This window comes from Abramis brama (assembly GCF_963993115.1).
Source record: "Abramis brama genome assembly, chromosome: 5".
NCBI lineage: Eukaryota > Metazoa > Chordata > Actinopteri > Cypriniformes > Leuciscidae > Abramis > Abramis brama.
Window position 1 is genome coordinate 43,330,895 of NC_139967.1, and position 16,801 is coordinate 43,347,695.

Genomic DNA, 16,801 nt, shown 5'->3' on the forward strand with positions numbered 1-16,801 from the left:
ATCTTAGTTATAATAACTCAAATATTATAAATGCATATAAATTATATCTCAGAACAACAATGCAAAGTAACATTCATTCATCACGTACAGAATCAAAATCTCCAGATACAGATCACAGATTTACTGTGATACTGTTTTATCTTCACAGACAACTGAAGATCATCTCTTATTGAACTAATTCACAAAACGAAAGCAACCCTAACTTCAGTAAAAGTCTGTGCTCGTGTTACTCACTCGATCCACATCAGATTTCACTGAGAGCCAGCACCACATCCCTCATCTCTGCATCTGACGCTCTCACAGCCTCCTGCGCATTCCTTTGCTCTGACAGTGAAGCAGCTCGGACTGACACACAAGTCATTGTGTCCTTTTGCCCATCGTAGTTTCCGACGCAGCGATGCACCTGACCTCTGATCAGTCTGGGCAGTATCTGATCCTACAGCAAAGACATACATGACTTTATAACTCTGAACATACATGTTTACGGTGTCCCTACCACTGCCAAAAAAAAAAAAGAAAGATAGAAAGAAAGAAAATGCACAATGGAAAAAAGTGTCCGCATCTTGTTTCTTTTAATTGTTTCTTGTTTCTTCAGATCTGTATCTGTAATTTCATCTCTGGTCTAAACCAACGAGTTTAACATTAAAAAACATTTTGGAGAATTACGGCCAACTACAGCAATATTGTGGTATGAGCTCAAGTTTTACAGACCACGTTTATGCTACTTTTACGATTCTTTTTTGTCATATTTGGAGCTTGACAGCCACAGTATCTATACATTTTTATTGTATGGAAGAGAGGTGTGAACATTCTTCAAAACATCTGTGTTCTGTGAGGCAGAGAAGGTCATACAGGTTTGAACATTCAACATGAGGGCGAATAAACAATGACAGAATTTTAATATCTGGGAGAATATTCCTTTAAATCATCTTATTGCTAATTAGAAATGAATACAATTATTATAAAATATTTGTAAAAATATACACTACAATTTCAAAAGTTTGGGGTCTGTAAGTTTTTTATGTTTTTGAAACAAGTCTCTTTAGCTCACCAAGGCAGGATTTATTTAATAAAAAATACAATAAAAACAGTAATATTATATTGTGAAACATTACTGCACTTTTTTTTTTTTAAATATATATTTTTAAGTGTAATTTATTCCTGTAATGGAAAAATAATAATAATATGCTGATTTGGTCCTCAAGTAACATTTATTATTATAATCAATATTGAAAACAATTGTGCTGCTTTATTATTTTTGTGGAAACCATGATACAGTTTTTCCAGGATTCTATGATAAATAGAAAGTTTAAAAGAACAGCATTTATTTGAACTTTTTTTATTCTATTCATACTTATTTATTCAATTTAATGTATCCTTGCTGTAAAAAGCTACCCTGGAAATTTGAATTTGCTCAGCAAGTTGCTCTGGCATTGAGTAATTAACTCTGCCCTTGTAGCCGAGCTGCACCAATCACATTGGTGTATCTGATATAGGCGGGCCAGAGGCGAGATGACGACAGCACTGCGATGTCGAAGCCATTAGTAAACATTGCAAGATGGCTATGGATGAACACCGGTTGTTTGAAATGGCTTTGGCCACTACAATGAACGAGTTAGACTTGGCTTTTTATCTAAAAGAGGAATAAAAGACAGGGCTTGAATCGTTCCTTTGCAAGAAGGACGTTTTTGCTGTTTTGCCGACCGGATACGGCAAGAGTCTAATCTACCATTTAGCGCTGCTGGTAGCTAAGGTTTGGGGCTCTGGATACATCACCCTGTGTATTGTTGTGATTGGTCGTAGTGTTATCCAATTACGTGCAGTGAGATTTTCAAATGCAAGCTTGGTGCCGCCCCTCGAGCTGACCGATTTTCATTACTCAGTGCCAGACCCTTAAAGTCCGCGTGAACCGGAAGTTGCAAACGACTTTTCTCCAGTGCTGTGACGTATTTCCCAGTGAAACGGAATATTGAACAGAGGGCAGGGTTTTACTCTAGCGCTCCTCCTCTCCATCTCTCGCTCATTACAGACTAACGATTTGAGGGGAGTGGTTAAGCATTTCCCAACCCAAGTCCTCAAACCTACGTCATCAGAGAAGGGACGCCATTCCAGACCGGAAGTAACTTTTCAGACTTTGATTAAAGATTACGACGGCAAACAATTTTTAGTATATAACCGTGAGACCGATGGTTATAGTTGAACACCGTCATTACAACTCTATAACCGCCAAAACCGTGTTATTAAAATATTTTTTACAAACATTTTTTATCATAGAGAATGTTTAAATACTAATTAAAAACAATTGTTAACAGTCTGTGTTATTAATGGTCTACGTCGTTTCCAACTGTATTTGATTCTTTGCCAAGTACCCCTTGACCGACCCCCAATCATTTGAGATAGAAATAAAAGCTATGATATAGTGATGTGCCACCATCGGGAGACATGGTTTTTACCACTTAATGAAGTTTTGTTTTTTAAATCGTCAGACATGATTTTTACCACTTCATTAAGGTTTGCTTTGTAGAAAGCCTTTCTTTAAAGCGAATTTCGTTTTGTACAAATTGTATCTTAATTTTAATAAATGTTTCATCAACCAATTGCATGTATTTAATAAATATAGGAGACAATATAATAACCGTTACATTGAGGCTCCGATGCGCCGCGTTCACTTGCATTGCATTGTATTGTGAAGTTGAACTAGAGCGCATCTCATTGTAAATGAATGAAACTCAGCGTAGGCCTATGCCTCATACATTAGCATTAAATGTCTTTGCTGCATCCTTTCTAGAACAGACAAGGGCTTTCTTGCGACTCGCATCAGCAGAGCATTGCATCGTCCATCGACCGCAAAACAATCAGCGGATGGCGGGCGGGTGCGGCTTTGAAATCTGGTCAAAAAACGTTGGTGCGGATGATGAGTTTTGTGATGCGGTTGCGGATGAAATAATACCCCATCCGCGTATCTCTATTGATAACAACATTGAACACTACACAAATATTAATTTTATTCAAACTAAGTTGTCCTATAACAGACGAACATCGCACCACCCCAGTTTTCTTTAAAAAACAACAACCTACTGACTCCAAACGTTTGAACAGCATTACATAAAAAAACAAACAAAAATAATAATATAATTATACAATTGTAAAAATGCATGTGTTACAATGAAGAAGAGAAGATACAGCAATTGAAGACCATTAGGGGCTGGTTCACACAGAACGCATTTTTTTTTTTAAACGCGAGACACAGGTAAAAAGCTAATAAAAAAAACTTGCAGGTCTAGAGATGTGTTTTTAAAATAAGTTAAAACTTTTTTTTTTTACTTGAGCACCATGTTTTTAGTACTCTGCATCATGCACAGGACGCAAACGCAAAGGTCAAACACGTCAGTCTAGCACGTGCTTACATTGAAAAACAATAAAGAAAAGTAGTGCAGTGAAATGGAAAAAATGTGTTCTGTGTGAACGGCCCCATAGGATGTAGCTCAGGGAGAGGACCAATATTCCCAGACTCACAATTTCAAAGTAAAGACACTGGACGACCTCTTTACCATCCCTCATGAGGAATTTCTTGGCTCCGTATTCTCCAACTGTAACTGCAGAGTCCAGTGTGGCTGTAAAGAAAGACAGGACTGTTAGACAAAGATTCAAATCAAGGGGATCACATGTGTGTGATAGTCTCCTCACCAAAGATCTCAAACAGCATTGGTACTCTGTTCTTATACTGGCTCCAGTGCTTCATTCCTTCAATAACAGCAGAAATAAGACGCAGCGATACCTCACGGGGGGGCTTCTATCCAGCAGGAGGGAAAATAAATGATGTTAGTTGAACAAATAAAACAAAATTTTATACTGAGAAGCAGAAAATCTTTGAGACAGAAAAGCTGTACACACACACAAAAAAAAATTGAGTAGAGGAAACTTATGATATGAAAAACTTATAATTGTTAATTGTTAAACTTACTGTAATACAACTTTTTTCCATGAAACACACAAAAAGAAGATAATTCAAATGAATATAAGTAGATAGTGACAAGGGTTGTAAAGTTCTAAAAAGGCAACAAATAAATATGGGTGACTCGGTTCAATTGCAACTGTTCTTTGATTTAGAATTTTGTGTGAACTATGCCTTGTAACAATTACGAGAATGAACCAAACACAATTGAAGCTTTTAGGTGATTTTGTTCATACATAATCCCACAAAGAGTCTTCACATTCCAGACTCAAATCACCAAACCCAGAGCCATAAATCACCCAGGCTCCAGAGAGTCTGTAACCAAAGACTTTTATTGGTTAACTAAAGGAAGAACTGGTCAACGTTTGATAGTTTTGCAAGACGGATCGGTTCAGAGATGGTACTGCTCAGGGCCCTACCAAAAGGTCACCTGACCCCTGCGACAAAACAGACCCCATCTTTCTTAAGGACCTCTGAATGACACAGAGTAAAATCTCTTCAAACCACGAGAACTGAGATTTTGCCTATAACTATACATAAAATCATTCAAGAACAATTTTCAATGGACTTGTAATCAAACATCATGCAACTACATCATTTTATGTTGTTTCTACAATATCTGTGTGTATCTAATATACTTCGATGCCATATAATTCATGTAATTGTTATAACTATTAGGTGTGTGAATGAAAGTGTGTGCTGTTTCATATCAATGCTATCTTACGAACACAACTAGCAAGATGGCTGGAATTAAATCTGTGTAAAATGTTTCATATTCTGATAATTAGAAATCATGCCTAAACTGTTGCATCTGGTCTCTAATTAAAGCTAGAGAACAGACACCCCCAGGGAAGACATGATTTACGACTTTGAAAACAAAGCAGCAGTCAGAACTGCAGAAACCCTTTAAAAACCCAGCTCAGAGCGTTAGAGAGTTGGGCAGAACAGGGGCAGGAAGTTGGGCAGAAATTGACTAGAACGGGAGCAGAACAAAGACGGAGACAGAAGACGCTAGTCACCATGTAGACCGCAGAGACAAAGAACCCAAATTAAGATCAGAAGAACGGGTTCAACAGCTTTATTCAAGCCATCTTACTAGCCTACTCTCGTCTCAATTTTCTTTCTTTTCTAAGTTTTCCTTTATTTTCCGATTGAAAGTCTCAGTTTTAAGTTAAGTTTTGCTGCAAAGTTTCGGTCCACGATTCACGGCTGCAACGCACGCTTTCAACTTTTACAAGCCGTTTTAACTTCAACCATCCGCCAGCACACCACGTGACTGGTTCTCCCTGAACTATATCCAAGCACGAGAAGATCAACCAACGGACCCCGAAAAACACCCTTGTACCCGACAAAGGGGAACCCTCAAACGAAACGCAGAAACGCAAGTAACCTCTAGACTCTTAACTGAACTGGTGCATTGTAACCTTTTATAACCTGCATAAGGAACGACCAGGGTTAAATTAATGATTGATGGTTCATTCAGGTCAGGTCTTGAGTGCATATAGAAGTTCGGGATTTCTTCCTCTCACCCTTAAACTCATTCTTTCCAAACTCTTTCTTTCTTTCTTTCTGTAACTTGTATGAATGTGTGTGTATATGCGTGTGCGTGTGTTTGTGTTAGGTACGTTCATGTGTGTTAGCATATAATCAATAAAGTATTGTTTGTATTTGAAAAGAGAAGTATTACTTGTGTTATGTGCTTACGAATTTATTGTCTTGAACTTCGATCTAAGTTACCTATGCTTTTACCCTTGATTTATTTAGTAATTTACTGTTAGCTGGGGATTATTCTTTCTCGGCCAGGAAGATATTATATTTCCTAGAGTTAATAATTGTTTATGCTTTCTGTTCATTGGATGAACTGATAAAATGATCATACTATTGATTCTGCTACAGTAAATTATGAAAATAATTAAATTATTAATTATTGATCATAATCCGTTATGAATAATATTTAATTATATTTATACGGGCGTATAAACGCTACAGCCTTTAAAGGGTAACTCTCGCCAAAATGCAACCTAGGTTTTTTTTGTTAATCTACCTGAGGCAAACTTTCGTTTAAAAGCATAATTAGAATGGAAACGCCACTTTTAAAGGACAATTCCGGTGAAAAATGAACCTAGGGGTAATTAACACATGGTTACCGAGTCGATTGTTCCCCGGGATGCGTTTTCATGAAAATCGAATGTAAAGGACCCTCATTATGCTACCGTGTTAGTGTGAGGCTATTTTGAGCGGCATTAACTAGCGATTTACTTTTACTTACTCTGTGCCCCATATACTAGCGTTATAAGCTAATCTGTTTTTAGAGATAAAACTCTTTACATTCGATTTTCATGAAAATGCATCCCAGCGAACGATCGACTCGGTAACCATGTGTTAATTACCCCTAGGTTCATTTTTCACCGGAATTGTCCTTTAAGTTTGACCGTATTTTCGTTTTCGGTCAAATTGCCGTTTGAAAGGAAATGCTTGGGGCACTTCTATGATAGCATCAAAAATCGCTATTTTTAAAACACTCAGAAGGCTCGACACAACATGAAACTTTGCTCGAAGTATCACCAGGGGCTCTACACATGAACTTGAGCATTGAGAACATTGTTTGTGTACACAGAGTTTACTAAAAAGAATGATTTTGAACAACTCACTGTAGCTGTGTCCACCGGCATTTTGACAGTCAAAAATAGCCAAACTCCGAATGTGAATGAACTGACTCTGAATTTTAATATTGCTTCTTATATGAGCATCCTTTTTCAAATTCAAGGTCAATATTGATTTTAACTAACGACAAAAAAACAAATTATCCGTGAATTTATATGGAACTAAGCTTTAGGAGCTTTCCATCTTTACTCTCCTCCCTGTTACGTTGAATTTGGAGATCGACTATTTTTGACTGACAAAATGCCGGCGGCCGGAAAAAACAACAGCAACAGTGAGTTGTTCAAAACCTTTCTTTTTAGTAAAGAAAAAATGTAAAAGTGGCGTTTCCATTCTAATTATGCTTTTAAACTAAAGTTTGCCTCGGGTAGATTAACAAAAATACCCTAGATTGCTAGGTTACCCTTTAACTTTGGCTATTATCAAAAGTGAATAAAACTGGATTATAGAAGCAGATCTATTAAAGGGTTAGTTTACTCAAAGATGACAATTCTGTCATTAATTACTCACCCTCATGTCATTCCAAACCCATGAGACTTTAGTTCATCTTCGGAACACAAATGAAGATATATTTAATGAAATCTGAGAGCTTTCTGTCTCTCCATTGACAGCTACGTAACTACCACTTTAACGCTTCAAAAAGTTCATAAAGGGATTGTTAAACTAATCCATATGCGGTTTAGTCACAATTTTCTGAAGAGAAATGACCACTTTATATGATGAACAGATTTAATTTAGGCTTTTATTCACATAAATATTGATCAGCACACATAAAATGAAGTTCAACTGTATTTGCTTGACGTGCAAGAACAAACCTCATTGGTTCTTGCTGAAGCTCAAACGTGCTGTGTAACACGAGAATAAACCTCATGGTTCTCGCACGTCAAGTGAACATGCTTGAGCTTACGTTTACCGCAACTGATGTGTGCATTGAATGTTTATTGTTTACATGTGAATAAAAGCTTAAATTAAATCTGTTCATCATATAAAGCGATCGAGTCTCTTCAGAAAATTCAGACTAAACCTTTCAATTAATATGATCTCTTTATCAAATTGGTAGTTGATGGAAGGTCAATGGAGAGACAGAAAGCTCTCAGATTTCATTAAAATAGAATTTGTATTACGTGAAGACCAAAAAGTGTATTGTCCAAAAAGAGAAGCATGTACACCCCTTAAGATATATGTATCTATAATCCTGTTTTTTTTACTTTTGATAATAAGCAAAGAAGATAGAAGATTGATATGTCACAGTGTGATCTCTAAGCTGAAATGAAAGCTGCAGAAACAAAAACTTTAAAGCTGCAGGTTTGCAGCATTGCAGGATAGTGGAGTAGACTGTGTATTTTTACATTTAGGATTTATTATTTTTTGTTATCCATTTAAATTAAGTAAAAAAAAAGAAAAGAAAAGAACATCGCAAAGTGCGACATCAAGAGTCCAAAGACATTTTGCGTGCTCGAAGTCTAAAATGACCGCCTCTTTAGACTTGTAAAGTAACACATACCTGCTTCTGAGGGGTGGTTTGGACACTTGAGGTGTCCATCTTTTCTTTTGCCCACATTTCACTGGTTGATTGTCCAACAGGTCTGAACTTCCACTTTCCGCTCTGACTCTGAGTGCTTCCTGCTGTGGGTGTACACTGTTGGGGACGGTACGGCATTCTGGGAGAATTTGTCAGTCTACTAAACGACTGTTGATTCTGAATGCCGCTGGACAATGTGGGCTGGCCGAACGACGCTGAGCTGCTGCTTGGAAAGCCACCATGAAGCTGGGATCCAAATGCTGGCAATGAATCCTGCCTCACTGGAGGCCTTTGTTGCTCTGCCTGTGACCTGGAGGTAAAACAGTGACAAATACAAAATATACTGTCAAAAATCTTTTGCAGGATAACAAATAAAATGTGCTTAATGCAGTAAGATGAGAACGAAATGGTTTTATTCACCTTTGAATAAACTGAATCAACTTGACTACGTACTGTAGGGTAATGTAACACTTTACAATCAGGTCCTATTAGTTAACATTAGTTAATGCTTTATTAACATGACCAATACATTTGTTACTGTACAGTACTAAATAATTTTATTAAAGTTACTTAAATAAAAATACAACCGTTCATTGTTAGTTCATGTTAGCTCAGGTCTATTAAATATTAATAGATACAACTTTTGATTTTAATGTATAAATAAATGTTGAAATGAACATAAACTAGGATTAATAAATATTTTTTAAGAATTGTTCATTGTTAGTTCATGTTTACTAATGTAGTTTAAGTGTTTGCTAAGGTTACTTAAATGAAAGTAATTCCTAAGGCTCAGGTCAGAAAAAAATAGCTCCTTTACAGTTTTTTATTTTATTTTTATTTTTACAAAATGCCAATCTTATATTGGTATTTTCATTCATGTTGGTTTTACTGTTTCAAATTATGGAAGGCAACTGATCTAGCAATCTTGCGTTTCTGAAGAAATAATGCACATATTCGGACCCAGCAGCTTCAAGACCTTTCTGGGTGTGTAGTCATTATTTCATATATGAGTATCAGTTGAGTACCGGGCATAGACAGGTTTTTTTGGGTGAGGTAAAGGTGCATATCCTCGTCCTGCCACACCAGGTGAAGCAGCAGATCTCATGCTGGCTTGCTGAGGTGAAAGATAGGCTTGCTGGTTCCATTGACCACTCTGACCTAAAGCTAAAAAAACAACAACAAAAAACTCTAGGGTTATATTTCATAAGACATGATCATGAAAGACAAGACATCATGTCTGCAAACAAGCGCACTGTAATTAGGCTTGTCACTCATTTATAACACCAAATTGTTATAAATTGAACAAAACCCTGCAGAGCTCATAACTTTCAGTGTGAAACCTTACAGATTTTCATATCACCCAATAATGAATGAATTACTCCAATTTGTAACTACTATAAATCAGGGTTTCTGCAGGTTTCTGAAGGCCATTTTAAGACTTTTTAAAGATATTTTTAAGACCAAGTAAAGAAAAATTAAGGAATAAATGGAAGGGAACTCAATATGTCAATATGTTCTCTAAATGTAAATGTCTAGGTTGAAACACATCGAGTTGTATTAGCAACACTTCCAACAGATATCTCTCTACTTTTTTTTTTTACACACAAAGCTTGAATCGCTCTGCTCTCAGCCACTAGAATATGGAAACAACTTTTACTGTACCTTCTGCAAAAAAAGTGATGTTCTTTCTCAGGAGTTTTGTCTTGTTTTCCAGTGCAAATGTCTGAAGATTCTTAAATCAAAATGCATTTACTGGAGATACAAAATTGAATTGTTCTCTGTGAAATTGATGAAGTGAGTTTATGATTAAAACAAGAACAAATATTTGTCTGTGGGCATTACTGTACTGTAACTTACTGTAATTTAAAGGTAAGTTTTTACAAGTCATTGACAGATATTTGTTTTTATTTTAAGCATAAACTTGCTTCATTTTGTTCAGTTTTTCAAGACTTTATTTTACATTTGCATCTCAATTAAATGCATCTTCATTTAACCCTTTAGCTGTCACCCCCCTTTTTGAGAATGGACATTAAAATGCACTATTCAAGCTTAAATGGTTGTAATTCAAGAATGCTTTGGAGTATAGACCCAAGTTAGGTCTTGTTTTAAAGGGGAAAAAATGCAGATTATTACTGATGTGAAAGCACTTCAAAAAATTAAAGTATGAAAAAGTTATGGAAGTTTATCAAATATAATTTATTTAATATTTTTCTTTTATATAAAATATATATTTTACAAAATATGTTTTACAAAAAAATTACTATAAAATCAAAGCCATATATCTAACCAAGTTGTGTTCCAAATTTGAAGTTGATATCACAAAAATTGAAGTTCCCATGAGATTTTGTTTAGGCGTATTACCAAAAATAGCCACCGGGTGTCATTGAATTCCATTGAATTTAACTGTATGCATTCTACCATTACAAATTAATACATTTCTGTCCAAATATCACTTCTGTCACAAAATATGCAACCTTGAGACTCAGACCTTTCTGACAATATGTGTTTTGTCAAGATTAGAAAATATTTTGATCATAAATTATGAAACATGATGATGCCCAAAAGGGGAGGAGCCTGATAAAATAATTTAGAGTACCGTTTCTATGGTAACACAATGTCCAATTTTAAAACAGTTTTCACAGGATGAATTCTGAGATCATAAGCTTTCAAATGATACCTAATTTATGATAACTACTAAAATATGTGATGTAATAAAAAAGGCAATAAAAAAGATAATATTATATTTTAGAGGATAATATGTATATTATACTTTTTAGAGGATAATATTATTTTATAATTTTTTTTATTGACAAATACTAGATTACATGTTTTATTATGAACTTTTAGCATGAAAACCAAAGTTTCAATTATTAAAAGTGTGTGCGTCGACTTTTTGTGACAAACGCCAGAAACGCCTGTTATGATGTAGATTTTTTGAGGTGCGCTCTTTTCATAAATTCATCTATTACTGTTCCGGCATAAATTGTAACAAAAAACAATGCTGAAATATCTATTAAGGAGTCTTAGACCTTTCCAACAATATATATTTTGTCATGACTAGATTAGGATTTAATAGTAATATAGTGAAGTAAATTTAGGTTGCCCGTATACGGGCAGGTGACAGTTAAGGGGTTAAAGATATTTAGATATTTGTATTAGAAACAGGATTTATTTATTTTTGCAATGCATGCAACATGTAATGCCAAAACTTTATGAATTTAAGACTTTCAGCTCTGATTTAAGACCCTTTTAAAGGCTTAATTTGAGCAAGAGCAAATTAAGACTTTTTTACGGTGACCGGGAGGGGACATGTTCGGTTCACTTATTTTTGTCGTGGCCACAACATATAAACTCGTGGGAACGTGATATTAACTCGTGGGAACGTCATAATATCTCGTGGGAACGTCATATTAAGTCGTGGCCACGAGATCATTTTGTTGAGGTAACGACATCATTATGTCGTGGCCACGCGATGCAAAGCCGTAGCCTCGAGATTCATATGTTGAGGGAACGATATATTTTTCTCGTGGCCACGACTTCATATTTTGAGAGAACGACATCTATTTGTCGTGGCCACGAGTTGAGGGAGCCACAGCGGCCAATACTGTAACCGTACCATAGCATAGACTGGGCTACAGCAGAGATGGAGATGACAGAAGAAATAACATTTTACTTTAAATTAGGAATGTCATATAAAGATATAGTGCGGTCTTTGGCATTAAGACATGGGTACGTTATAAGTGAAAGACACATGAAGCGCATTCTTAGACTTTTTTGTCATTTTCGACATTGGCATAAACGTTTCTAACTTCAATAGCATTTGAAGACAATGACTTACAGTCATAAAACCAACTGTACATTGTTCACCCAGGTCTCAAGTATGATGCACACCTTTTAGATTTTTGATATTTATGACAATAAACTGCTAAATCATATGCAAATATTGCTATGTAGGCCTATTTCACTACTGTATGGGATCATACACAAAATATGACAATATTTAAAGCTCAATATCATTTGAAGACAATGACTTACAGTCATAAAACCAACTGTATGTTCTTCATATAGGTCTCATGTATGATGCACACCTTTAATATTTTTGATATTTATGACAATAAACTGCTAAATCATATGCAAATATTGCTATGTATTTCACTACTGTATGGGATCATATACAGAATATGACAATATTTAAAGCTCAATAGCATTTGAAGACAATGATTTACAGTCATAAAACCAACTGTACATTGTTCATATAGGTCTCATGTATGATGCACACCTTTAATATTTTTTATATTTATGACAGTAAACTGCTAAATCATATGCAAATAACGCTATGTATTGCACTACTGTATGTGATCATATACAGAATATGACCATATTTAAAGCTCAATAGCATTTGAAGACAATGACTTACAGTGATAAAACCAACTGTACATTGTTCATCTAGGTGTCAGGTATGTGACAGTAGTGAAATACATAGCGATATTTGCATATGATTTAGCAGTTTATTGTCATAAATATCAAAAATCTAAAAGGTGTGCATCATACTTGAGACCTGGGTGAACAATGTACAGTTGGTTTTATGACTGTAAATTATTGTCTTCAAATGCTATTGAAGCTAGAAACGTTTATGCCAACTTCGCATGTAATTTTGAGACGGTCCCTAAATATGCGAATATCGAACGTCCAACGTCAAACCAACTTCATGCCAGTGCAAAAGTGCAACTAAAAGCCCATCCAATTTAAGAATGCCAAAGACCGCACTATATCTTTATATGACATTCCTAATTTAAAGTAAAATGTTATTTCTTCTGTCATCTCCATCTCTGCTGTAGCCCAGTCTATGCTATGGTACGGTTACAGTATTGGCCGCTGTGGCTCCCTCAACTCGTGGCCACGACAAATAGATGTCGTTCTCTCAAAATATGAAGTCGTGGCCACGAGAAAAATATATCGTTCCCTCAACATATGATCTCGAGGCTACGGCTTTGCATCGCGTGGCCACGACATAATGATGTCGTTACCTCAACAAAATGATCTCGTGGCTACGACTTAATATGACGTTCCCACGAGATATTATGACGTTCCCACGAGTTAATATCACGTTCCCACGAGTTTATATGTTGTGGCCACGACAAAAATAAGTGAACTGAACATGTCCCCTCCCGGTCACCGTACTTTTTAATACCCACAGAAACCCTGATAAATATATCTGGCTTTATCCGCATTCATACAGTACACTCACAAAAAGTGATATATATTATATAGAAAAGCTCAAATGCTTGATTGTTTATATCATAGCCATATGAAACACTATCCTATCGCCCAGCTCTTAACTGCAAAATGAGCACATTTAAATGTGCAAAATTACCATCATGACTTTCTGTAAACAGCGCTATAATAAAATTGACTTGACATGATCTGTAAATATAATCTATGATCTGTCTATTGATTGTTTTCTGTACACTGTATAACTCATTTAACTTGAAACAACTGTATAAGGCTGCACAAATTAAAGTTACATGACAAAGATTATTCAGTGTATTATAGTGTAACATAATAACAGAATAAATGGAGTTGGAAAATGAATCGGAAGAACATCTGATGCATAGTGTGCTGCATCGGAACTTGGTACATGTTTATTCAGCATTAGATACGAGACTGACGCAGTGGAAACACATACTGGGAAGAGGCGAAGAGGAGGAGGAGGAGGATTGTCTCTCATTGTAGTGGTTGGCACTGGCAGTGAAGAGCTCACTCTCAGAGGGATTAGATGTCAAAGGCAGCCTGCTCCTCTTCCTTTGATTAAACAGAGGCACGGAGAGACAGCCTGCAGAAACACAGAGAGACAAATGTCTGCTTTGATTTCAGGCTCCAGCAACCTGAATTACACTAACTGCAGCAAAGTGTTGTATTAGCAGAGCAGTTTTTCAATTATTAGCCAGATTTATATACAAGGAGCTCTCTGGAAATAATAAATGGCAAGTAATTGTATTATCTAGATAGTAGATGGAAGACTAAGACCGACCCAACTCTTATTTTTAGGTATTTCCAAACAAGCAGCAAGTTAACATAGGAATTCATAATGTGACAGTAAATCCTAACTTACCTGCGTTTGGTTTCTGGTTTTGATTCATCCACATCTTGACACACTCACTCCTCACACTGTCTGAGAGGTGAAGCAATATGATTGTGTAAAAATGAAAAATATTACTATTAATTAATCTTTTATATGTATATCAGCTGTATTGGCTGGTCTGGTTTCTCATAAAGATTTGACGTTAAGTTACTATTCAGTGTTTATTGCGTCGACTCGATGACAATTTGTTTGTTTGTTCTCACGCATTCAACTCAGCTCAAAAAGATAAGTATGGTAGAAATATGAACTAAAATGTTTCTATAATGAGTTTCTATGTAATAGTCAAGCTGTTTTTTAAGATTTGCTGGCTAAATTAACTTTGCTAATTGTACAAGATCATTCATTTACGTATCAAATGGTGCTTACCAGTACAAAATTGCTTCAATGAAGAGAAATGTGTTAATTAGAAGCGCTCATTCGGTAGTTTAAGATGTATCTGTGGTTTTATCCCGTATTAACTCTTCAGCATTATAAAAATATTTGTTTATTGCGACGAAATCATTTTGGCGCGAGGCCTGCTCTGCTCGTGCACTTGTGAAGTCCTACTCATCCCGCGAATCGGTTCTTTCGAACAGTTCATTTCAAAGAGTCGGAATAAGTAGCCAACTTATTCAGCGGTTCTTCTCGTCTCATTTCAAGGCAAGCATTATATTGACGTGTCGTCTCCATAGAAAACAAGTACTATTAAAAACAAAATAGTTTACTAGGGCAAAATAGTTGGTTGGTGACAAATTATGCCACTGACATTAACTTGTGTAAAAATAATTTAAACACAATAAATCTTTGTAGGCCTATCATCAATAATATTTTTAAACAGATAACATTTTACGACCTTTTCAGATGTTGATAGTGCAAAGAAAGGCAAAAAACCAAAAAACCTTAAATTGGCGCTGTGGGCTGTCCGTTTGCCCACAGTTTCATGATGAAAACGATGTCTGCTACCCTCATGTGGGTGTGAGGAAAAACCCACCAGTCACTTCAGGTGAATGAAAGGCTAATCATCTAAAGACCAGTGACCAAAGTTTCAATGAGTCAATAAAAGGAAAGAAAATGAGCAATAGGGAAATTCAAACCTGAATGATCACATCTGAAGATTAGATGTGATTGTTTTACATTTTTTCAAATGATCCAACCAAGTGGCATCTGCAAACAAATGACGCTAGAGCTCTTTCAGAACTAATTTCTCTGAGCAATTCTTGCAATTATTTTTAACCAACTGTTAATATGTAAAGTCAATATCAATCAGATGTGCTACAGTGTTTGCATTTGTAGGCTATAGCCTACATCACAAAAAAATGAAACATGTCTTTATGCTTCTTTCTGAAAAGAAGTATAATTAACAGTTCAATATTTGGTGTTCCTGTGGGCGGAGGTTAGTCAAAAAACGGTTCTAGTGACGTCATTAAAGAAGGAAGTAGAGGGATGAAGTCCAAACGGGCCATTCGATGTAGGCGACTTCTGTTAAATAAAATATCTCGCTTGGCATTGAACTTTGAGCTTTATAATTTTACAGATATTATTTATGCTCTAACAGCAACATTACACACTAACTAAAGTTTGAAACATGGGATCATGAAGAACGGGACCTTTAATACCTAAATACTTTACAAACCCATATATACAGGGATGGGCAGTATTTCAGATACATGTATTTAAACTACGTATTTGAAATACAAAATACCATTTTGTAAAAATCAAATGTAATTTGTATTTAAATATATTTAAGATGAGCAGGGCCGTGCACAGACATTTTGAGGGGCAGTGGCCTAAACCAAAAAAAGGGGCACTAAGGGGGTGGTTGCTTGTTAACAGAAATAATCCAGTTATTACAAAATATTCAATTAAAAGAGAAGACAGCACATGCTCAAATACATTTTAGACTTTATTGTTGATGTTTTAATAGAACATCACAATTACACATTGCTGATAATAACAGAAACTATTTGCTGTTTTACATTTTTATATTTACTTGTCACCCAACACCTGGAATCCCACGATTCAACATACCGGCGTGAATATTAGCTGGCTATTTTTCCTACAGTACATGAATGGCGATGAACATGGCTGATTTTGTTAGAGACGAAGAGGGTGACTTCTCAGACAGTCAAGATCCAGAACCATACCTCTATGAACCAGAGTTTTCAGAAGATGAGCTGCGTGCTTTGGAAATAGAACGACAGGAGGAGGAGGTTGCGATCGCTCAACAGCCTGAGGACGTGAGGATGAGAGCCAACATGAACTGGTCTGTGAATATGGGGGAATATGCCAATCTATGCCAACTGAAATAGAGTGTCTGTGCTGTGGCGAGTGGGACAATTGTTGGGGGGGGGGCATTTTTTGGGCCCATTGTAAACTCGTGCACCCTGTGAACCTGCTCAGATTAGAGATAGAAGAGGATGACAGTGTTGCCATACACATTTATAAATTCAGTGTCCGTTTTGCCACAATGGCTATATTTTCTCTTAAAAACCTTCCTAATGTTAACTTACTATTTACTACTTGTATGTATTTGTTTATTACA

The 16,801-nt window shown here is 35.9% G+C and overlaps 1 protein-coding gene across 1 annotated transcript; it reads right to left on the bottom strand.

Moving 5' to 3' along the window:
• Window positions 1–53: 53 nt before the first annotated feature.
• On the bottom strand, window positions 54–16,285 carry spata22 (spermatogenesis associated 22; the record flags this gene model as incomplete). Its single annotated transcript, XM_084115543.1, is given in 8 exon segments — window positions 54–436; window positions 3,517–3,614; window positions 3,688–3,793; window positions 8,121–8,448; window positions 9,164–9,302; window positions 13,900–13,987; window positions 13,990–14,023; window positions 16,257–16,285. Coding segments are annotated over 8 exon segments (1,014 nt in total). The 3' UTR covers window positions 54–244.
• Between the last annotated feature and the right edge of the window lie 516 nt (window positions 16,286–16,801).